Source organism: Prionailurus viverrinus, chromosome A3, assembly GCF_022837055.1.
Source record: "Prionailurus viverrinus isolate Anna chromosome A3, UM_Priviv_1.0, whole genome shotgun sequence".
Classification (NCBI taxonomy): Eukaryota; Metazoa; Chordata; class Mammalia; order Carnivora; family Felidae; genus Prionailurus; species Prionailurus viverrinus.
The window spans coordinates 79894195-79919156 of NC_062563.1; the positions used below are offsets into that span (position 1 = coordinate 79894195).

The 24962-nt window shown below is 36.0% G+C and overlaps 1 protein-coding gene across 2 annotated transcripts in view; it reads right to left on the bottom strand.

The window, feature by feature from the left end:
• USP34 (ubiquitin specific peptidase 34) overlaps positions 1-24962 on the bottom strand; it is a 250473-nt gene that overhangs the window by 152234 nt on the left and 73277 nt on the right. For both annotated transcript variants that reach the window (XM_047854424.1, XM_047854423.1), the window contains exons 6-10: positions 18413-18480; positions 14922-15114; positions 13633-13694; positions 4055-4136; positions 3873-3965 (exon numbers count right to left, since the gene is read on the bottom strand). In XM_047854424.1, the coding sequence (XP_047710380.1) occupies positions 3873-3965; positions 4055-4136; positions 13633-13694; positions 14922-15114; positions 18413-18480 (498 nt within the window). The remainder of the gene's footprint in view (positions 1-3872; positions 3966-4054; positions 4137-13632; positions 13695-14921; positions 15115-18412; positions 18481-24962) is intronic.

Here is a 24962-nt window from a genome sequence, read left to right on the forward strand (position 1 = left end):
ATGTCCCTTGACTAAAACATTTCATAGTGGAAGGGTGTGTAGAGGGAAATATAGAGAGGTTAACTAAGCCAAATCAGAATAGTAACTTTAAATGGTAGAGAGTGATTTAAATGCCAAAATATTTGCTTTAACTTTATATACTAGTCTTTGTATTTACTGAAAACCTGATATACACATGGAAAAGTTTCAAAGTTTACATAAGCATAGACAGTAAGAAGGAAGTTTCCCATCTATCCCAGGCAACTTCCCTAAAAGCAAACCTATTAAAATTTCTTGTGTATTTTTTACAAAAAGTTCCAGGCATTTACAAGAAGTATATGTACATATATGTATATATGGATCCTCTTTTTATAATTGTTTAAACACACACTGGGAGAATACAAGGTGTACTTGAAATCTTCTCTCAATAAAAGATCGATTACCTACACAGTATTTAGTAAAACTATTTCTTACATACTATTCCACTTGAGCAAAACTCAACTATTTCAGTCCTTCTCACAGCTACACAGCATTCTATTATATGAATTTCCCACAACTTATCTAAGTAGTCCTACAGTGACAGACATTCCTCATGTGCTGGCACAGTCAATGCTGCAACAAACACCTTAATGTACTTGTATTTACAAAATAAATTACCAGAAATAGAACTCTGTATTGCTTGCCATAAGTTATACCATACTCTGGTCAATACAGTGCATTATTAAACATAATGGGAATTACCCAACACATGAAAATTCTATTACATTATTTGAACTTGTATTTAATTACAAAGATAAGCATTTTTCAAATATTTGCAAATACTTTTCTACCTATTTCAATCCATTTATCACCTGTGTCTATTTTCTTCTTGGATTCCGGTACAAGAGTTATAATACAAACAATGAAAAGAGCAGCAGCCAATCCAATTAGTATGGGTGAAGTGTGTGTGTGTGTGTGTGTGTGTGTGTGTGTGTGTGTGTGTGTTTGTATGTGTGTGTGTGTGTGTGTGTTTGTGTGCCTGTCTGTCTCTGAGGTGGACAAAGTAACGTCAAAAACTTACTCTGGATGGAATAAAAAAAACTCAGGTAAGACTGTATGAAACTAACCAACCCTAGACACTTTAAAATTCATTATATTTAGTGCTCAAATGTTAAAATCTCAAAACGTAAAAATTTCTGATCATTCTAAATTTGTGGTAGATTCAAAAATAAAGCAGTAACAAACACAGAAACACCCAATTAAAATAACCCTTAGGAGACACTTATTTTATGTTAATCTTTTATAAATATCTTAAGTTTTCAAACTGTATCACAAATTATGCCACAATTTTTAATTATTCCCTTCCCAGGTTACTTCAAATTCTTGCTAGGGAAGAATGCTAAAACATGAACAGATGACATTTTCAATTATCAATTTGATAAGTTTCAGTTTCAATAAAGAATAAAACTCCACTATTCCTAGCTACTTAATCTGTATTACTTAATATATCATTGTTCTCATATTTTCCTACTCGATGTGAACAAAATAAAAATTTTATGTCTATTAAAATGAATAACATTTTCAGAAAATTATGAAAGAAAAGTTCCCTTTATTCTGAAATGGAAAGTGCTTCATTAATTTACTAAAATGACAGTAATATATAAATATACATTATTAAATATGGGAAGTAAAAAAAAAAGTATTAAAAAATTACCACAACCAATCTAAGAATTAAGGTCTCAAGGCACACAATTATCAAAAATTTGAAAATCTTTATACAAAAAGTTTATGAATATGTGCAGTAATCATCAAATCTAATAGAAGGAAGAGAAATATAATGAACAAAAGTAAGTATAATGGGAGAAATGGCTATTATAATAGCAATAACAAATACAACTTAAATTCCTAAAAATAAGCTTAACACAAAATAAAATTTATATACAAATAACTTTAAATTTTTGAATGATACAAAAGAGAATGAACAGTGCAAGCTCTGAGTAGGAAGACCATTTCGATTCTTTTCAAATTAATCATTATTACAATTAATATGCCAATATTTTTAAATAAGAATGCTAAAATTTACATGAAAAAATATATAAAAAGAACCAGCCCTGCCAGGCATGAATATTACCAGGGGAAAAAAAAGGGTAAGACATTAGTATAAACCCAGGATCAGCAAATGTTTTCTTGAAGGACCAGAGAGTCAACAGTTCAAGATTGCAAGTGATAAGGTCTCTGCTACAAGTACTGTACTCTACCACTACAATATGGAAGTAGCAACAGGCAATATGCACAAGAATCAACAAGCTTATGGTGCAAAAAAACTTTATTTACAAAATGAAGTGGCTGGCCTGAAAGCCTTCAATTTACTAATCCATGGTATACTGATCATGACTACATATACTACTGGTCAGTCTACAGACTCCAGAAATAAAAACAGTCAAAATAAAAGTGGTATCTCAGTTCAGTAAGGAATAAAAGAATTGCTGAACAAGTGGAAAGGAGACAACTACGTAACAAAAAAATGGGGTAATAAGTTAAGATGCAGGACACCTTGAACCAAGAAAAATTCCAACTCAAAGACTAAAATATAAAATTGAAATAGAAAATGTACAGAAAGGAACTAAAGGAGAATTTTCTTATAACCTCGGAGTGGAAAAGGCATTTCAAACCATAAGGAAAAAAATCCACAAGCAATAAAAAAATTAAACCACAAGTCTGAAAACCACAAATGTGAATCTGAACAGCAAAAACCACCTTAACCAAAGAAAAAATATCAAAGTAGAATACAGTTATAACTCTTAACATAGACACAAGTCCAATGTCACTAATATATAAAAGTCTCCTACAAAAAAGAACAAGAAAACCACTACTACATGGCAAAGAATATCAACGGACATTCCCGGTAAAGGAAACAAAAGTGGCTCTTAAACACAAGACTTGAAATGTGCTTCATATAAACTAAATGCAAATTTAAAATAGCAATGATACCACTTTTCACCCATCTGTTTAGCAAACATCAAGTGTACGGACACAACGTATTGAGGAAGATGAGGGAAAAGAGGCTTTATCACACCATTATATACCACAAGTAAACCACAGAGATGCTTTAACCTAAAAATTCTACTTAAAAGATTTATCCTACAAAATAATTTTACACATGAATGAAATGAGTATGTTAGAACTTACTGATTTTAGCATTGTTTATAATAGAAAAGAATAGGAAAAAATAATGCCTATGAACAGGAACTAGTTAAATAAATTACCATACATGCATATATTTAAACACTATGCCCTCTTTTAAAAATGGTTTTATATATTGATATGCAATAATCTTCAGGATAAATTAAATGAAAAAAGCCAAGTCCATTTAGTATGCAACATGTGTAATAAAGGGGGCAAAAAAAAAAAAAAAAGCTTACAATTAGCTATTTACACAGAAAATCTCTGATGCACCTGAGAAGATAAGAACTGCATGCCTAGAATGTAGGGACAGGAGTGGGGGGAAGGGTTGAGATATAACATACACTCTACTATTTATTTTTTGGATTTTGAACCATGCTGATATATGCCTATTCAAACAACTGAATTAAAAAAGAAAACAGTATAATAGAAAACTATGAATACAACATACAGAAGGGTTTACTGTATCAACAAATAGGCAAATATCTCTTAATAAACCAAGATGGTTTCATGAAGACCCTCCAAATGACTCTCATTTCCTTCAATTCTCCCTATAATATAGTCAGACATAGATTCTGAAGCCAGACTCCATAGATTCCATGACCAACTTTCACTATGTCTCTGTTTCTTTAGCTATAAAATGGGGATAACAGAACTTACCTCTTAGGGGAATAAAACACTTAGAACAAATAATTAAGAAGCACTTAATGAATAGGAGTTGTTAATATTACCTGTGCTGCAGCCCATATGCAATCAATATGCTGAGTACTCAGTCTCCCTTCTGCTGCCAAGAAGTTCAAAATCACTTGGCACTGTTTGATAATCTGGGGGGGGGAAAAAAACTTATTATAGTCAATTTTCTAAAGTATTCTTCTTTTACTAGAGCAGAGAAGTCATGTAATTGTCCACAAACCTCAATATGTAAATTTGGTCCAAATATATGCTCTACCACATTGTTGCTTATTAGCCAGTCTGCAAGTTCTTTTGCAATGGACCTAAAGTCAAATAATCAATAGTTAGTGCATTAAAAAATTATTAATATCATTCTTTCCCAAGTCTAAAATGCAGATTCAGTTGAACACCTAATTTTTTTTAAAAGTGAGTTTTATTGTTGTTGTTGTTGTTGTTGTTGTTGTTGTTTTTGGCTCCATGCCAGTGTGGGGCTTGAACTCATGACCCTGAGATCAAGAGTCACATGCTCCACTGTCTGAGCCAGCAAGGCACCCACAAACCTAACTTTGTGCACATACAAATTATAAAGAAATGATTATATACAATTAACTGGTTAGAGTACCACAAAGAATAACTAAAAGAAATGGTAATACTGCCTGAATTTATAAACAAGCAAAACAAACCTGAAAAGGTAACAGCTCACACCAGTTATACAAGTGGAAATACCAAGCATAACAATAAGCAATTTATTTTCCTACTCAAAGACTTGACTTCTACTTTTTAATTTCCATAGTAGGCACCTAAGCATTCAGAGAAGGTTTCCCAATATGCCCCCTACTGTAAGGTAACATCAGGAAAACAGGTTACCAAAAGGGTAAAAGGAAAAAAAAATTATCTAAAAGCCAAACTAAAAGTCTCCTGCCTGATATTAATAAAGATTATTGTTCCTTAAATATATCAATTGATCATTCAGAATAAACTATATTTACCAAAATCTCATTGCAAACCATGAACATTTTATAACAGTTCCAGATTACTCTTGATTTTTTTTAACATTTGTTTGCTTATTTAGAGAGAGAGAGAGCACGTGTGCACGTATATGAGCAGGGGAGAGGGGGAGAGGGGGAGTAGAGAGAGAGAGAAACAGGGAGAGAGAATCCCAAGCAGGCTCAATGCTCAGCACAGAGCCCCAACATGGGGCTCAATCTCAGAACTGGGAGATCACGACTGGAGCTGAAATCAACAGTCAGAGGCATAACTGGCTGAGCCACCCAGGCACCCCTCATTTTTTAAGAAGAGCCATCAAGTCTCCTTTAGAATAGAAGTTAACCTATTATATTAGTTCTACCAATAAGGTAGTATGAGAGTTTATCAGTTAATTGTCTTTTACACCTTTGAGATATACATGACATATAATACACTGAAGACATTCACTTTTTTTTTTTTAACATTTATTTATTTTTGAGAGAGAGAGAGACAGAGCATGAACGGGGGAGGGTCAGAGAGAGAGGGAGACACAGAATCCGAAACAGGCTCCAGGCTCTGAGCTGTCAGCACAGAGCCCGACGCGGGGCTCGAACTCATGGACCACGAGATCATGACCTGAGCTGAAGTCGGCCGCCTAACCGACTGAGCCACCCAGGTGCCTCTGAAGACATTTAAAGTATACAGTTTCACGAATTTAAGCTTAAGTATATTCTATGAATTCATCACCACCATCAAGATGATAAACACATACACTAACCCAAAAACATTCTTTATTCCCCTCTGTCATCTGCCCCTTCTCCAGCCCCCACAACCACACTCCCCATACTCTGCTTTATTATAGTTTTCATTTCTGGAATTTTATGTGTAAAAAAAGATACATTAAGTAATTTTTTTTTAATCTGGCCTCTTTCACTCACCATTTTTTTCATTTAGCAATATCCCATTGGTTTATTCTAGTTCAACAATTATGAATAAAGCTAATATAAACACCTATGCGGTGTTTTCAACTCCTAAGTTGACCTAAGTTTTCAACTCCTCTGGGTCAATATCAGAAAACACAACTGCTAGATAAATGGTTAAGAGTATGTTGAATTTTGTAAGAAACTACCAAACTGCCTGCCAAAGTGGAGTGTACCAGCAACAGATGAGAGTTCTTGTTGCTCCAAAACCTTGTCAGCATTTGGTGTTATCAGGATTCTAAATTTTGACTGTTCTAAGAGATGTGCAGTAGAATCTCACTGATATTTTAATTTGCATTTCCCTCATGAAAGAGGATATAGGGCATCTTTTCGTGTGCATATTTGTCATTTCTGTATCTTCTGATTTAGGCTTGAAGGGCGATAAAATCTTTGGTATATTTTTTAGTCAGAGTGCCCAAGGTACTTACTGTTAAATTTCAAGATTCTCTGAATATTTTGGATAGCAGTCCTTTATCAGGCATGTCTTTTGAAAATTTTTTTTTCAGCTTGTGGCTGTCTTCTTAATCTCTTTACATTACCTTCCACAGAGCACAAGTTTTTAATTTTAATAAACTCCACCTTGCCAATTCTTTCTTTGGTGGATCACGGTGTTATATCCAAAAGGTCACTGCCATACTCAAAGTCATCTAGGTTTTCTCCTATATTCTAGAAGATTTTATAAAATACAAAATTTTATAATTTTGCATTTTATGTTTATGTGTGTGACACATTTTAAGTTAATTTTTGAGTAGTGTATGTGGTCTGTGTCTGGATTCTTTCTTTTGTACATAGTTGTCCAATTGTTTCAGTGCCATTTGTTGGAAAGACTATTTTTGCTCCATGGTACTGCCTTTGCTCCTCTGTCAATGGACTATATTTATATGGTCTATTTCTGAGCTCTCTATTCTGTTCCATTCATCTATTTGTCACCAGTACCACACTGTCGTGACTGCAATTTTAAAGTCTTGAGGGTGGGTATCATCAGTCTGCCAACTTTGTTCTTTTCAATATTGTCTTAGCAATTATGGGTATTTTGTCTCTCTATATAAACTTTAGAGTCATTTTGTTGATATCCACAATAACCTGCTCGGATTTGACTGGGGTTATACTGAATCTATAGATCAAGTTGGGAAGAACTGTTATCTTTACAATTTTACATGTTCTATTCATAAACATGGAGTATCTCTCCATTTATTTAGTTCTTTGGTATCTTTTGTCGGAGTTTTGTAATTTTCCTCACATAAATCTAATAAAATATGAACAGGATCTATATCTAAGTATTTCATATGTTGTGCTAATGTAAATGAAATTATATTTTAAATTTCAAATTTCATGTGTTCAGTACTGATATACAGAAAAGCAACTGAGTTTTCTTTATTAACTTTGTATCCTGCAACCTTGCTGTACCTTTGCTCACTCACTAGGTTCCACAAGTGTCAATTCTTCCAGATTTTCTATATAGAAGATCATGTCATCACCAATCAAAGACTGATTTCTTCCTTCCCAATCTATATACATTTTATTCTCTTTCCTTGCCTTACTACACTAGGTAGGCCTTTTGAGTAGAGTGTTGAAAGACAGTGGTAAGAGAACAGACTTTCCTTTTTCCTGATTTCAGTGGAAAGCTTTGTGTTTCTCACTATTAATACAAAGTTACCTGTAGCTTTTTTGTAAATGTTCTTTACCAAGCTGAGGAAGTTCTCTACTCCTAGTTTACTGAGAGTTTTATCTTAAGTATTCAATTTTGTCAAATACTTTTTCTTTATATATACATATGATCATGTGATTTTTCTTTTAGCCTGTTGATGTGACAGATTACATGAAATGAACCAGATTTGCATACCTGGGGTATAACTCACTTGGTTGCAGCATGTAATTCTTTTTGTACATTGATGGACTTGATTTGCTAATATTTTATGAAGATTTCTACATTTATGTTCATGAGAAATACTGGTCTGTAGTTTTTACATGTCTTTGGTTTTGGTATTGGGGGAGGGTGTTGTGTGTGGTTTGTTTTTTTTTTTTTTTTTGAGAGTGCATGCACACAGGCATATAAACTGAGGAGGGGCAAAAGGAGAGGGAGAGAGACAATCTCAAGCAGGCTCCACACCTAGCACAGAGCCCAGTGAGGAGCTCAAACTCACAACCATGAGATCATGACCTGAGCGTAAAACAAGATTCAGATGCTTAACCAACTGAGCTACCAAGTCGCCCCTAGGGTAATTTCTTCCTTAAATTTCTTATCTTTTTTTTTTAATTTTTTTAATGTTTATTTTTGAGAGAAAGACAGACAGAACATGAGTGGGGTAGAGGCTGAAGGAGAGGGAGACACAGAATCCGAAGCAGGCTCTAGGCTCTGAACTGTTAGCACAGAGCCCAACATGGGGCTTGAACTCACAGACCACAAAATCATGACCTGAGCTGAAGTCTGACACTTAACGAACTGAGCAACCCAGGCACCCCTTAAATTTCTTCTTTTAATATTTGGAAGAATTCACCAGTGACGACATCTGGGCCTGGTGCTTTGTTTTGGAAAGTCAGTAATTTTTCATTCAATTTCTTTGATACAGGCTTCTTCAGATTGCCTATTTCTTCAAAAACCTTTTTAAATGGCTATTACAGAACATTTAATGAAAAAAGTAGTGGGGTGCCTGGGTGGTTCAGTTGGTTGAGTGTCTGACTTTGGCTCAGGTCACGGTTTCACAATTGATGAGTTCAAGACACACATCAGGCTTGCTGTTGTCAGTGTAGAGCCCACTTCAGATCTTCTGTCTCCCTCTCTCTCTCTGCCTCTCCCACACTCACATTCTCTCAAAATAAAATTTAAAACAACATTTAAAAAGAAAAAGAAAGGGCGCCTGGGTGGCTCAGCTGATTAAGCATCCAACTTTGGCTCATGTCATGATCTCACGGTTCATGAGTTCGTGCCCCACATCAGGCTCTGTGCTGACAGCTCGGAGCCTGGAGCCTGCTTCAGATTCTGTGTCTCCCTCTCTCTCTGCTCCTCCTCTAGTCATGCTATGTCTGTGTCTCTCAAAAATAAATATATGTTAAAAAAATAATCAAAAAAGAAAAAGAAAAGAGGCGCCTTGGCTTAGTTGGTTAAGCATCCGACTTTGGCTCAGGTCATGATCTTGTGGTCCATGAGTTTGAGCCCCGTGTTGGGCTCTGTGCTGACAGCTCAGAGCCTGGAGCCTGCTTCAGATTCTGTGACTCCTTCTCTCTCTGCTTCTCCCCTGGCTCATGCTCTATCTATGTCTCTCAAAAAATAAATAAACATTTTAAAAAAATTTTTAAATAAAAAATAGAAAGAAAGAAGAAAAAAGTAGGTGTACCTGGGTGACTCAGTCAGTTAAGTGTCTGACTCTTAGTTTTGGTTCAGGTCACCATCTCACAGTTTGTGAGATCGAGCCCCACGTTGGGCTCTGCGCTGTCAGCACAGAATCTTGGGATTTTCTCTCTCTCTCTCTCTCTGCCCGTTCCCTGATCGTGCTCTCTCAAATAAATAAACATTTAAAAATTATATAAAAGAATAAAAAAGTAGTTACAGATATATTCTGAGTAGAAGAAAATAGGTTTCAAAATAGGACTTGCCATATGAGCTCCCAACATGTTCCATCCACATGAATTATACATAGAAAAACTGAAAAGGTGAAATAATTTTTTCTTGTTTATCCACAGAATTAAATTTAAAAAGCCATTTAAGTCTAAGGATACCCAGGGACTTTTCTAATTATTCAGAATTGTAGCTATAACTGAGCCAAGTATGAAACTGAACAACATTATCAGTAACAACTTTTCAGGGCTCTGGAAACCTACATATAACCAGACTCACAGAAGGAGGAGGAGGAGAAAAAAAAAAAAAAGCTGAAGAAATAATGGCCAAAATATCCTACTTTAATGAAAAATGTTTATCTACACATCCAGGAATCACAACAAACTCCAACTAAGATACACACAAGGAGATCCACAGCTAGACTCATCATAATCAAATTGTTAAAAGCCAAAGATAAAGAGCAAAATCTTGAAATCAGCAAAAGAAAATGAAACATATGTGTACAAAGGAACCACAGTAAGATTAACAGCTAACTTACCAGAAACAAATGAACAGACCTATACTGGAACAATGTTTCCATATTTTACTAAAATTCCATTATTACTAATTGGAAGGAGACAGTAACTAATATGCATACTATAACCCATAATGCAGCCACTAAAAAAGTAATTTTTGAAGTATTAAAAAAAAATCAATGGATTAAAATGGTATACAAGAATAAAGGCAATAAAGGAGAAACAAAATCAAAACAGAAGGCATACATAAAACCAACAGCAAAATAGGAGTAAATCCAACTACACAATGATATTAAGAGTAAATGGATTAAATACTACAATCAAAAGGCAGAGATTAGAGCACCTGGCTGGCTCAGCGGGTAGAACATGCAACTGATCATAAAACATGATCTCGGGGTCGAGAGTTCAAGCCCCACAATGGGCACAGAGACTACTTTAAGGGGGCGGGGAACAGGGATTATGGGATTATATTTGGGGAGGGGAGAGTTAAATCCAACTATATGCTGAGATAAATACTTTAGATCCAAAAACACAAACAGGAGCACCTGGGTGGCTCATCAGTTGAGAGTCCAACTCCAGATTTTGGCCCCAGTCATGATCCCAGGGTCATGTGATGGAGGCCCATGTTGAGCTCTGTGCTAAGCATGGAGCCGACTTAAGATTCTCTTTCTCTCCCTCTGCCCCTCTCCCTCACTTGTGCTCTCGCTCCCTCTCGCTCTTAAAAAAAAAACAAACAAACAAAAACAAATTGAAAGTTAAAAGCATGGAAAAAGATATACCATGAAAACAAAGTTGCAGTGGCTGTAGTAACTCAGACAAAATAAACATTAAGCCAAAAAATGTGGGGATTGCTTTTTAATGTTTATTTATTTTTGAGAGAGTAAGCGAGAAGGGGCAGAGGGAGACAGACAGAGGCTCTGAAGTAGGGCTTGAACCCATGAATCATGACACCATGACCTGAGACAAAGTTGGACACTTAACCAGCTAAGCCACCCAGGACCTCTAAGCCAAAAATAGCTTTATATATGGGTCTTTTTATAATGATAAAAGAATGAAATTATCAGGAACATAACAATTATAAACATATATGGGACTAAAAACAAACACACAAAAAAAACCACAACTCCCAAAATACATGAAATAAAAAGCAACAGAAATAAAGGGAGAAGAAAACAAACAATACAGCCAATTCTTGTTACTCTCTATGGCAGTTACAATCTATAAAGCCAGACTAAACTAGCTAAGACTGAACCCTTGAATCCTTTTTTAAATTACTGTCACCCACCACTTTAATTGGTAAGAACGTATCATTAGTATCAAGTATATCCTAAAGTGGATTCTCTTTAGAAGCATGACTCAGTACAATAATGTGACTTGCCATCTGACTTTGATGGAAGACAGTAGGCTTGATTAAACACAAATCTTATATGATCTAGGTATACAAGATGTTCTACAATCCATATGAAGAACTCAGATACTTCACAGAACTAAAATTTGTTTGGAAGCTCCCACTTCAATATGGGCCACGCAAGGGAGATTTTTTTCCCTCATGTAAAAATGCCACCATAGACCAGTAGTATCCTTTCCTCAACCCTACTCCCTATGGAAAAACAGACATGGATCTCATTTGGTACTACAATGATCTCTTGGTGTTGCTTTTTTTTTTTAATTTGGTCCTCTTGATTTACACTCAGATCATGTTCTCACAGTTCATGAGTTCGAGCCCGCATCTGGCTTGGCACTGACAGTGCAGAGTATGCTTGGAATTCTCTCTCTCCCTTTAACCCATCGTGCTTTCTGAGTATCTCTCTCAAAATAAATAAATAAACTTAAAAAAAATTTTAAATTAAAAAAAGACAAAAGTATATTAGTGAGGCTAAGAATAAGACTAGGAATTGATTACAAACTGGTAAAAGGGGTTTTTCTAAAGTGATAGAAATGTTCTAAAATTGGACTGTGATGATTTTCACACAACCCTGGCAATCTCCTAAAATTCAGTGTAAATACAGGTGAATTTTATGATAGGTACAGTATCTATACCTTAATAAATCTGCTAAAAAAGAGAGACACAATTCATAGGCTGCAACAGTATTTATCACCTTTTCTCTATTTGTTCCAATTTTCCCACATTGCAAGAACCTTTCTCTTCCCAATTTTAACTATTTCTACCTACTATTACTCAAAATTTTGACTCTCCTCCCTCTTTTCTTAATCATGCCATTAGGACACATATTCCTTATACTTTTTTTAATGGAACTCCTTATTCTCTATGCACTGTTTTAGCAACATAAGGATCTAGCTTGTATGGACATGTGAAATTACTGCACTGATGATTTTAGGATTTTTTTTTTTTTTTTTTTTTGCAGAGTGGGGGTGATTACTGCCTCGGCAAATTTAACATTCTCCTAGTCTGTCTTATGGAGTAGAGAGGTGGGAGAAGGGCAAACTAAGGGGTTAAAATCCAAAGGTGTAGTTTTACTACTGGATATAATCTATGTAATATCCTGACAGTGGGAAATAGTACTCCTAGTATGACCCAGAATTTATACAGCTATGACCTATTCTGGGCAACATTATTTTAAGGAAATCACTGACAAAGAATGTTGCCAGAGATGGGAGAGTGGTCTGATAATAAATCTAAACACCCTATCATGTTGGAAGAATAAGAACTCTTTAGCCTGCAGAAGAAAAAGAGTCAACAGACATCATCTCTGGTTTTCAAATTCACGAAGGGTTCGGTTCAACTGAGGTTAATTCCATAGGGCAGAACTAAAATCAATGCATAAAAGTTACTTACTTAGTAAAGCAAAAATATAAGTCATTCATATAATTATGACTTTTCTAACACCTTAAAACTATACAGGTTGGGATACCTGGCAGGCTCAGTTGGTCCGACTTCAGCTCAGGTCACGATCTCATGGTTCCTAAGTTCAAGCCCTGCACTGGACTCTGTGTTGGCAGCTCAGAGCCTGAAGCCTGCTTCAGATTCTGTGTTTCCCTCTCTGCCCTTCTCTCTCTCTCTCTCTCTCAAAAATAAACAAACACTAAAAAAACAAAAACAAACAAAAAACTATACAGGTATTTTCAAGCAAAAGATATTACCACTCAATTGAGATTTTAAAATGGATTTGTATACTGGACAAACACCTAAATGGGATATTGGAATAAATAAATATTTCTAAGATACTGAAAAGCACTAAGCTATAACAACTACTTCTTTTCACACATGAGCATCATTAACTTGGTTTTTCCTCATAAAATGTGTTGAATGAGGTCTTTTCTTTATCTGCATCAAGTGTGCTTTCTGAAAACTATCAGTACCATATTCTATTTTTTTAATGTTTATTTATTTATTTTGAGAGAGAGACCAACCATGAGCAGGGGAGAGGGAGAGGGAGAGAGAGAAGGAGAGAAAGAATCCCAAGCAGGGTCCACACTGTCAGCACAGAGCCCAATGTGGGGCTCAATGTCACAACTGTAAGAACATGACCTGAGCCAAAATCAAGAGTCAGATGCTTAACCGACTGAGCCACCCAGGTGCCCCCCCATATTCTTTATTACTGAATTTTCCTTTATAAATAGTACACCTTTGCATTTTGTGCCACTAAAACTATGTGTTGGTATATCCTTTTAAAAAAGAGAATTGTTTCAATATATTGTTCCGAAAACTTATTAATCAAGTCACAAGGCAAAGAATTCCTACCAAACACTTCCAAACTAATAAAGTCACAATTATATATACCATATAAGCAGCTGCACAATAAGTTAATATACTTATATATAAACTGACGTTCCTACTTACGTTTCTGTGTCTGATACCAAGGATTCATTATTGCATACATCATTGAAGGTATGAAGTTGATTCTATAATTAAAGAAAAGAAATTTAAAGTTTTTTTTACAAAATTTTTCTAGTATGTTACCAACTGCCAAGAAACATGGTTATATATAAATCAGTCAATAACCAAATCAAAATTATAAAACATAAGATTCTCACACACACTAATTAATCTGGTTATTTCCTTTATCATATTAAAATAGTAAAAAATTTCATTCTACAAGTAATACTCGTGCTTTATTCCACTAAGTACATGAGAGAAAATGAGAGAACAAAACTAAATAGGGGAAAAATTTAAAAAATCTAATGCTAGGCAGCAAGTAATATGTCACTACAGACATAAAATGTCAGGAAGGCTCCCTCAATAAATACATTTAAGATTTAATTTAGAAAAAATGTCAATAAGTATTTTCTACATTTACAAAGCCTAATACATGGGTAAATGTGGTTACTTCAGAATAAAACAGGCAGGAAATACAAAGGAGTAAAGCTCATGGAAACCTTGGTAAATCTGAAAAAGCATAGTCACTCTAAAGGATTCAGCTAACTACTGAGCTCTAGCAAATTGTTATTATGCAAGAATACAGACTCATGGTATCAGGTCTTCCTCCCCATCTCATCCCCAAGACAATAATATATATTTCTCTCTATTTACAACATTATTTGCTACCGTCCAATTCAAACAAAATCTCTGTTAATCAAATATGGTCTATGGCCTAATTATCTCTGGCTTTTGCGTGGAAAATGAAAGAAAAAAAAGAAAGGAAAGAAAGAAAGAAAAGAAAGATGACCTAAAGTATAAATCCTTGTAATTCTAAGCTTCAGTTTCATCATATTTAAAATAGGGAAAATACTAAAATTATTTATATAGACCATACAAAGTAATCTATGTAAAATAACAAGCACAATGCCTCATATAAGTGCTCCACAAATAGTAGGGATAATGATGATGATGGTGAAGTGCAGAAGGCAAATAAAAAATGACCCAAAATGGGGCGCCTGGGTGGCGCAGTCGGTTAAGCGTCCGACTTCAGCCAGGTCACGATCTCGCGGTCCGTGAGTTCGAGCCCCGCGTCAGGCTCTGGGCTGATGGCTCGGAGCCTGGAGCCTGTTTCTGATTCTGTGTCTCCCTCTCTCTCTGCCCCTCCCCTGTTCATGCTCTGTCTCTCTCTGTCCCAAAAATAAATAAAAAACGTTGAAAAAAAAATTTAAAAAAAAAAAAAAAATGACCCAAAATGAACAAATATAGCTTACCGTTATCTGACTTAGTCCAGCCAACCTCATAGTCAGAGTTGGTGACATAAAGTACTTAAATGCAAGATCTAAACTTTCTTTATCAAAGCATAATGTTGTATCCAATGGTTCTTTCACTGTGCTCCACATTAAGTCAGCCATGTTGCGAGCCGCACTCTGTCTTAACTCCTGATCAGAGAGCTTGCATAAATACCTTAAGTGATTCAAAATAAAACATACATAAAAACCTGTAAAATATTCCTAAAGACCCTTCAAAAATTCAGTAATATTCCTTTGTTCCATACCTCTAAAATGTTTAATAAAGTAGAACCTGGCATCCTGAGATTAACATTCCCAATTTAAATTATTTCTAAGTGCTGCTTCAAAGACTGTGACCTGAAGTAGCATGTTCTTTGCAGAGTCCAACTTGAATCAGAAACTGCCAAGAGCCAAGATATTTAACATCGGATTCTGTACCTCTGATAAAGCTTTATTAATCTCTCATATCTATCATGTATACAGGTCCTATTTTAGTAAATTTCACCTACTTTCATATAAAATCGTATATTTACTCCCCACACAGCCAAAATTCTTCAAAGTAAGTACATTTTAAACATTATTCTTATTTGGCTTCCAGATATCACAAACCACTGGTTTTCCTCAGGTCCTACCTATTCTATTTGCTGGTTCTTCCTTCCCTATCCAACCTTCAACATTAGTGCTCCTCGGGGTTTGTAATGGATTGCAAAATGGCCCCAACTATTCCCATCACTTTACACAGAGGCCTTTGCAATGCAATGTTGCCACCATTCCTATCAAGAGGTATCATCTATTTGGGGGGACCTGGGGGGCTCAGTCAGTTAAGCGTCCAACTCTTGGTTTCAGCTCAGGTCATGATCTGTTTGTGGAATCGAGCCCCATGTCAGGCTCTGTGCTGACAACACAGAGTCTCCTTGGGATTCTCCCTTTCTCTCCCTCTCTCTGCTACTCCCTCCCTCACACTCTCTCTAAATAAACATTAAAAAAATAAAAGAGGTATCACCTTCTTTCTCTAGATTCTCCCTATTTCATCTACATTCTCTCTTGAATCCGAGCTTTGCAATGCAAGTTGCTTTGATAAATGGAACATTAAGAGATGTGGCATAAAAGAAGCTTGGAAAGTCTGCTTGACCTCTAACTTTTCCATCACCAAAAAAACGGAACCCAGGTTAGCCTGCTGGATGAAAGACACACAGCCGATGCCCCAACTGCAAGATGAATATGAACTCCCCTCCACTTCCAGCAACAATCAGCGGGCAACCAGAGAATACATAAGTGAGGTGATATTCTTAAAGCATGCAGTTCCAGCCAAGTCAACCCCGATCAAAAGAACTACTCAGCCTGAGAACTGTGAGAAATAATAAATGGTTGTTATTTTAAGCCATTAAGATTTGGGTGTTGTTTTCTTACACAGCAAAAGCAAACTGATACAAAAGCCCCATCCTCACACACTTTTTTTAAAGTTTGTTTATTTATTTTGAGAAGGAGGGAGAGGGAGAGAGAGAATGGGGGGGGGGGGGGACAGGTAGAGAGACAGAGAGAGAGAGAATCCCAAGCAGGCTCTGCACTGTCAGCAAGGAGCCCAACTTGGGGTTTGATCCCACAAATTGTGAGATCATGACCTGAGCTGAAACCAAGACTTAGATGCTTAATCGAATGGAACAACCAGGTACCTCAACACACTTCTATTCTTTTCTAGATTCTCTCCCCCAGATGACCTCATTCACTCCCAGGAGGTATTGAATAACTGAGGTCTTTATGCTGATAACTCAATTAACAATACTATTGTTGTTGTGTTTAATTTATATCCAAGTTAGTTAGCATATAGTGTAACAATGATTTCAGGAGTAGATTCCTTAATGCCCCTTACCCATTTAGCCCATCCCTCCTCCCACAACCCCTCCTGTAACCCTCTGTTTGTTCTCCAACAATACTGTTCTTAATTATACATGTATGCTCTCAGTTCACCAGTGCCACTTAAATGTCCCACAGGCATCTCGAAATTAAGTCTTGAAGTTCTCTCAGTTCTTCACATCTCAGTGAATGATGCCCAGCACAAAAGAGAAATTGAGGGAGGGAGGTTTATGTGTCATCCAGGATGCTTACCCCTTTAAATTCCAGAATCACCAATCCTGTCCATTTTATTTTCACTTACATCCATTCAATTTTCAAAATCACCATAAACAATCCTTATAAACATCATTTATTTCCAAGACTACTGCATTAACCTTTCAATTGGTCTCCTAGCTTCTACCCCAACAACTTACAATTTATGATCCACTTAAAAGCCAAAGTGATCTTCTAAAAATAATCACGACTCACCTGCTTAAAACCCTAGATTTAGCAATAGATTCCCATTGCTAAAATTAAATCCAAACTCTTAATAGCTTTAAGGTCCTGTACAATCCACCCTTGCTTATCCAACCTCTTATCATAACTACTCCTCCCTTACACACTATGTTCCACACCAGTCTGCTTCTACTTTCTTGAATGTCATATTCTTTCCAACTTCAAAGCTAACTTCCCTATGTTCCTTCTACCGGGAATACGTTCTTCCAAATATCACCTGATTAGCGGATTCATGATCTTCAAGTGCCATCTTTCAGAAAGACCTCACATTTCCTCTCTATCACATTACCTGACAAAGGATTCATCACTATCAGATTCTTTTTTTGATACTTTCTCCAAAAACTCAAATGTAAGGAAAATAGGTACTCAAATTTTTGCAAATAAAATGAGAAAAAGTAGAAAGAAGTAATAAATATTACCAAGAAGTACAATCTTAGAACTCCCAAAAGTTCACACTCCAACTCTAATCAATACATTTTGTTCTCCATCCTCTTAGGGTTCCTTCTGAGGCTGGGACTTAAACTCAAATGTCATCTCTTCTCAAAGAGACCTTCTTTAAACCCCTGTTTAAAATTGTGACCCACCCTCTAGAACTCTCAATCCACCTTTGCTCCTCCTTTACTCTGTAATTATCATGACTTTCTGATGAACTATTACCATCTACTTATTTACTTGGTACAGACACTGCAAAAAGAGAAGTCCTTTCTTCTCTGCTATATTCCCAAAGCCTAGAACATAATACTTCGTGTATCTTTGTTGACTGCATACTGTGGAATACCATGTAACCATTGTTAAACTCATATATTCATGTATAAGAAAATAAAAGGTCCAGGGGAGCCTGGTTCGCTCAGGGTTTTGAGTTCAAGTCCCATGCTGAGTGTAGATAATACTGAAAATTTTTTAAATCTTTGAAAAAAGAAAAAAAAAGTCCAACATAAACTGTTTAAGTGTAAACATTAAATATAAGCCTACATGAGCATTAAAAATATTATACACTAAACTGTCAATTTTCTCTAAAGGATGTGAATACAAGGGACTTTAAAACAATATAAATCTACACTATGTTATAAACTATTTAAACATATCACATTGGTAATGAAGGGAAAAAGATTTTATAAACTTACCTAATAACATAGGTCCTAAAAGGGATAATGTGCTGCATGACAGCAGGGATATGTAGCCATATTCTAATCTATAAAGAAACATAAATATGACATTAATCTATAAAGAATATGTGAAATACATGTCACTGTAATTAATTACAAACAAGAGCATTTAGTATTTTGCTGATGCTAAAACTACATAAATTTTATATATTTTGAAAACAATAAACTAAGAAACAGGATTACACACATATCAGGTAAGTAACCTATATATATTTGTTACAGATATACATAAAATCATCCTAAAGACCATAACCTTTTTCTAGGGAGAATCACCTACCTACCCAAGTAATTTCATCTTACTACATGGTACTATATGCCTCTTTGTATGACAGCAACCTAAATACAATAGCACGAAGTTAGCTTTCTAGGGGTGCCTGGGTGGCTCAGGTCATGATGTCACAGTTTTTTAGTTTGAGCCCTGCGTCGGGCCCTGTGCTAACAGCTCAGAGCCTGAAGCCTGCTTCAGATTCTGTGTCTCCCTCTTCCTCTGTCCATCCCCTGCTTGCACTCTGTCCCTCTCTGTCTCTCAAAAATAAATAAACGTTAAAAAATTATTTTAATAAATAAATTAGCTTTCTAATAAACTATCTTAGCTTTTAACAGAAAATCCATCCTTCCTTCTTGTCAATATCCATCTATGGGAAATACATTTTATAGTCACACATAATGATTATAACATTTAAGCTATTACTGTAGATACCCCAATCTAAGATATAATAAATTATAATTTATTTTCTTTTGTCTCCATGATATTCCAAACCATTTCTAAATATGCTTACCTTAGAACTTTATTCTAATAATGGTTCAAGTAGCATAAAAACAAAAATCCTAAGCAAATTATCTAACAACAAGCTATAATACTAAGCCTTAGCAAAGGCAAGGGACACAAATTAAAAACAAATTTGAAAATACAGAATATATGACTCCACTCTAATCAAAGACCATTATGTTAGTTCCATACTAAATGCTATACTGATGGTAAAAGGTTAAAATTTTTCCATCTAGGGGCACCTGGGGGGCTCAGTCAGTTAAGCGTCTGACTCTTGATTTCAGCTCAGGTCATGAACTCATAGTTGTGAGATCAAGCCTGTATCAGTCTCCAAGTTCAGCACGGAGCCTGCTTAAGATTCTCTCTCTCCCGAAGAGAAATAAAAGCAAAAATGAACTACTGGGACCTCATCAAGATAAAAAGCTTCTGCACAGCAAAAGAACCAATCAACACAACTAAAAGGCAACTGATGGAATGGGAGAAGATGTTTACAAATAACATATCGGATAAAGGGTCAGTATCCAAAATTTATAAAGAACTAACCAAACTCAACACCCAAAAAACAAATAATCCAGTGAAGAAATGGGCAGAAGACATGAATAGACAATTTTCCAAAGAAGACATCAAGATGGCAAACAGATACATGAAAAGATGCTCAACATCGCTCATCACCATGGAAATACAAATCAAAACCAGAAATGAGTTGCCACCTTACACAGGTCAGAATGGCTATAATTAATAACTCAGGACACAACAGATGTTGGCGAGGAAGTGGAGAAGGGGTAACCTTACTGCACTGTTGGTGGGAATGCAAACTGGTGCAATCACTCTGGAAAACTGTGAAGGTTCCTCAAAAAATTAATGATAGAACTACCCTACAACCCAGCAACTGCACTACTAGGAATTTAACCAAAGGATACAAAAATGCTGATTCAAAGGGGCATATGCACCTCAATGTTTACACTAGTGCTATCAACAATAGGCAATTATGGAAAGAGCACAAATGCCCAATTAAGAAGATGTGGTATATATACAATGGAATACTACTCAGCAATGCAAAAAGAATGAAATCTTGCCATTTGCAACAATGTGGATGGAACTGGAGGGTATTATGCTAAGCAAAATAAGTCAACGAAAGACAGATATCATGATCTCACCCATGTGGAATTTGAGGAACCTAACAGATGAACACAGGGGAAAGATGAAACACTGAGTGTCAGATATAAGAGATGAATCACTGGGTTCTACTCCTGAAGCCAAGACTACACTGTATGTTAACTAACTTGAGAATTAAAATTAAAAAAAAAAAAAAAAAAATTCTCTCTCTCTCTCCCTCTTCCTCTGCCTGTCCCCTGCTTGTGCTCTCGTTCTCAAAAAAAAAAATAATAATAATAATAAATAAAAATAAAAATTCCTTCTAAAACTAGGAGCAATCATGAATGTCTTTAATTCAAATTGACCTGAAGGTCCTGGATAGTACAAAAGTTAAGAAAGTAAATAAAAGTCCTAAGACTAAAACGGAAGAATTAAAACTAAGACTAACTTAACAAAATAGAAGAAAAACAAACAAAAAATTTGATTTACAATTGCACCAAAAACAATAAAATACCTAGGAATAAACTTAACCAAGGAGCTAAAAGACCTTTACTCTGAAAACTACAAAACACTGATGACGGGGCATCTGAGTGGCTCAGTCAGTTTAGCATCTGACTTTGCTCAGGTCACGATCTCACAGTTCATGGGTTCAAGCCCCACAGTGGGCTCTGTGCTGACAGCTCAGAGCCTGGAGACTGCTTCAGATTCAGCGTCTCCTTCTCTCTCTCTGCATGCTGTTCACGCTCTCTCTCTCTCTCTCACGAAACATTTTTTAGAAATTAAAAACAAAAAAAACCAATGACAAAAAAATTGAAATGACACAAATAAAAAGATATTCCATGCTCACGGGTAGGAAGAATGAATATTGTTGAAATGTTCATAGGCAATCCACAGATGCTGTTATACTAAAATAACAGCTACATTTTTCACAGAACAATAATAAATATTTCCAAAATTTGTATAGAACCACAAAAGACCCCAAATAGGCAAAGAAACCTTAAAAAATAACAAAGCTAGAGGTGTCACAATCCCAGATATTAAAATACATTACAAAGTGTAGCAATCAAAACAGTATGACACTGGAACAAAAATACACACATAAATCAATGGAACAGAATTGAGAACCCAGAAAAATACCCACACTTATATGGTCAATTAATCCACAGCAAAAGAAGCAAAAACATACAATGAGGAAAAGTCCCTTCAATAAATGGTAATGGGGAAACTGACAGCTATATGCAAAAGAATGAAATTGGGCCACTTTCTTACACCATACACAAAAATAAATTCAAAATAGGTTAAAGACCTAAATGTGAGACCTGAAACCATAAAGCTCCGAAAAAGAAAACATAGGCAGTAATCTCCTGAACATTGTTCTCAGCAACATTTTTCTGGATATGTTTCCTCAGGCAAAAAAAAAAAACAAAAACAAAAACAAAAAAAAACAAACAAAAAAAAACCACGATAGGAAAAATAAACTGCTGTCATTATACAAAAATAAGAAGCTTCTACAAAGTGAAGGAAACAATTCACAAAACTAAAGGGCAACCTACTGAATGGAAGAAGACATTTGTATATGATATACCTGATAAAGAGTTAAAGTCCAAAATATCTAAATAGCTCATATAACACAAAAAATAATCTGATTAAAAATGGGCAAAGGTGGCACCTGGGTGGCTCAGTTAGTTGAGTGTCCAACTTTGGCTCAGGTCATGATCTCATGGTTCATGAGTTCGAGCCCCATGTCGGACTCTATGCTGACAATTCAGAGCCTGGAGCCTGCTTTGGATTCTGTGACTCCTTCTCTCTCTGCCCCTACCCCACTCACTCTTTCTCTCTCAAAAATAAAACTTAAATTAAAAAAAATTTTTTTTTTTTTAAATGGGCAAAGGATCCGAACAGGCATTTCTCCAAAGAAGACCTACAGATGGCCAATAGCCACACGAAAAGATGCTCAACATCACTACTCGTCAGGGAAATGCAAATCAAAACCACGATGAGTTATCACCTTATACTTGTCAGAACAGCTACAATCAAAAAGATAAGAAATCACATTTGTGACAATGTGGAAAAAGATGAAACGTCATGCATTGTTGGTGGGAATGTAAATTGGTGCAGCCACCATGGAAAACAGTATAGGGGTTCCTCAAAGAATTAATTATACACACATATACATGTACATACCATGAAATATTACTCAGCAACAAAAAATAATGAGATCTTCCCATAAATAACATGAATGGACCTAGAACATTTTATGCTAAATGATAGAAGACAGAAAAACAAAAATATCTTATGATTTCACTTACATGTGAAATCTAAATATCAAAGTAAACCAACTAACAAAAACCAGGAACAGACCCATAAATACAGAGAAATGATGGTTACCAGAGGGGAGAGTGTGGGAGGGTGGGCAAAATGGGGTAAGAGGAGTGGTATATACAGGCTTCCACTTACAGAATGAGTAAGTCACAAGGATAAAAGGAACAGCATAGGGAATATAGTCAATGATATTATATGGCATTGTACGGCGACAGATGGTAGCTATACTTGTGGTGAGCATAGCGTAATATATGGACTTGTCAAATCACTATACTGTATACCTAAAAACTAATGTTACGTTGTATGTCAATTATAGTTCAATTAAAAATAATATTATTACTCTGAGATAATATGATTATGTGAACAGAACAATCCAAAACAACTTTCAGTAAGTGTTTTTAGAATTAAATGGTTTGTCAAGAATGCTGCACAGAAAGTTAATACAAGTAATTAATATACATACATATATACATGTACACACACAACCCATATTATATATAAGCATATGTTTTCTGATTTACCAGGAACAAATACTAAATAAAGTTTTCAAAAATATTCTCCTTAAACAAGTATCAAAAAAATTTATGTCTACAAAAAAATCTAATAAAGACATGTAACACCTTGGAGAAGTCTGGGAAGATGATGGAGTAGGAGGACTCTAAGATCATATAGCCTCACAGATACAACTAGATAACACAGCATATATAACCCAGAAAATAACCAAACACTGGGAGAACAAACTCCACAACTCAAGGTAGGGAAGAGACCAGGAAGGGCAAAGACATGGTCTTCGAGCTAACCATACTGGGGAAGGAGTCAGCACAGAGAAGGACAAAAAACTTTCACACATTTGCCTCTGAAAGGAAGAGAGGCTGAATTTTGGGGGTTCTTAAAACCAGGGTAACTTAATGCCTGGAATTTTAAAACTCAATGGGCTCAGCCAAAGGAGAGCCCAAATGGCATTAGGAAGTAAAGTCCCCACCCTTAAAGAGACAGCATAACAAATAGCCCTGCAGATACAGCACAAAACTAGAAATTTGAAAGACACTGGAAACAGACAGGAGTGGGAGTGATTTGCTCATCTTGGAGCATGGCCAGAGAGACAGTCACCACAAGGAGACCCCTCCAGGAACAGAGGAGCTGGCAAGCACCATTTCCCTCCCCCCATCACCCAGCATACAGGCAGCTGCAGAAACCTGAAATGGGGCCAACAATCATTACCTAACTTACTTGCACCAAGCTGCCTACCACCACCCCACACCCCACATGTTGCTAGACCCACCCTTCCCCATCACATTCCCTTAGTCCCAGTGCTGTAGGCCTCTACCCCAACATACCAGTGCATGTATCTGGCCAACACATCTCCCAATCAGCTGCCCGTTTTGCAGAACCTCAGTTCAAGAGGTGGCTGCAGGGGCAAATGTCATTTCCCACACTTTATTAAAATGTGCCCAGCCCCCATTGAGGACCAAACATCACCACAATACACAAAGACAGCATCTGCAGATAACTGTACTGAAGGAAAAAGAGACCAAGACACAATAGGAGAGCACATGCAACACATATAGGACACACACCTAAAAGGACCAGGCCCTGGAGAATAGGGGACTCTGAACTGCACAGCACTGCAAAGCACTACAAGACCTCTTCTTCATAAGGCTGTTATGAAGAGCAAGATAAAGAACTGACATTGATAATACAGAAAAACAGATACAAGAGATGAGACAAAATGAAGAGACAGAAATATCTCCCAAATGTAATAACAGGACCAAACCACAGAAAGACCAAAGTGAAACAGACTTAAGAAATATGCCTGATACAGAATTTAAAGTAATGATCATAAAGATACTCACTGGACTTGAGAAAAGAGTGGGGGATATCAGTGAGATCCTTAACACAGAGATAAAAAAGAACCAATTAGGAGATCAAGATTAAATTACATTAAATTAAAAATACATTTGATGGAATAAACAGCAGGCTAGAGGAAGCAGAGGAATGAATTAATGACCTGGAAGACAGTAATGGGAAGTAACTAAGCTGAGCAAAAAAGAGGAAAGAAAATTATGAAAACTAAATAGACTTAGGGAACGCAGTGACTCCATTAAGTGTTACTAGCATTTGAATTATAGGGCTCTCAGAAGAATAAAGAGCAATGGGAGGGGCAGAAAACTCATTTAAAAAATAATAACTGCAAAATTCCCTAATCTGGGGAAGGAAACAGATATCCAAATCCAAGAGGCACAAATTCCCCCTAAAATTCAACCTAAAGATGTCCACACCAAGACACGTATTAATTAAAATGGCGAAAAGTAGCAATAAAGA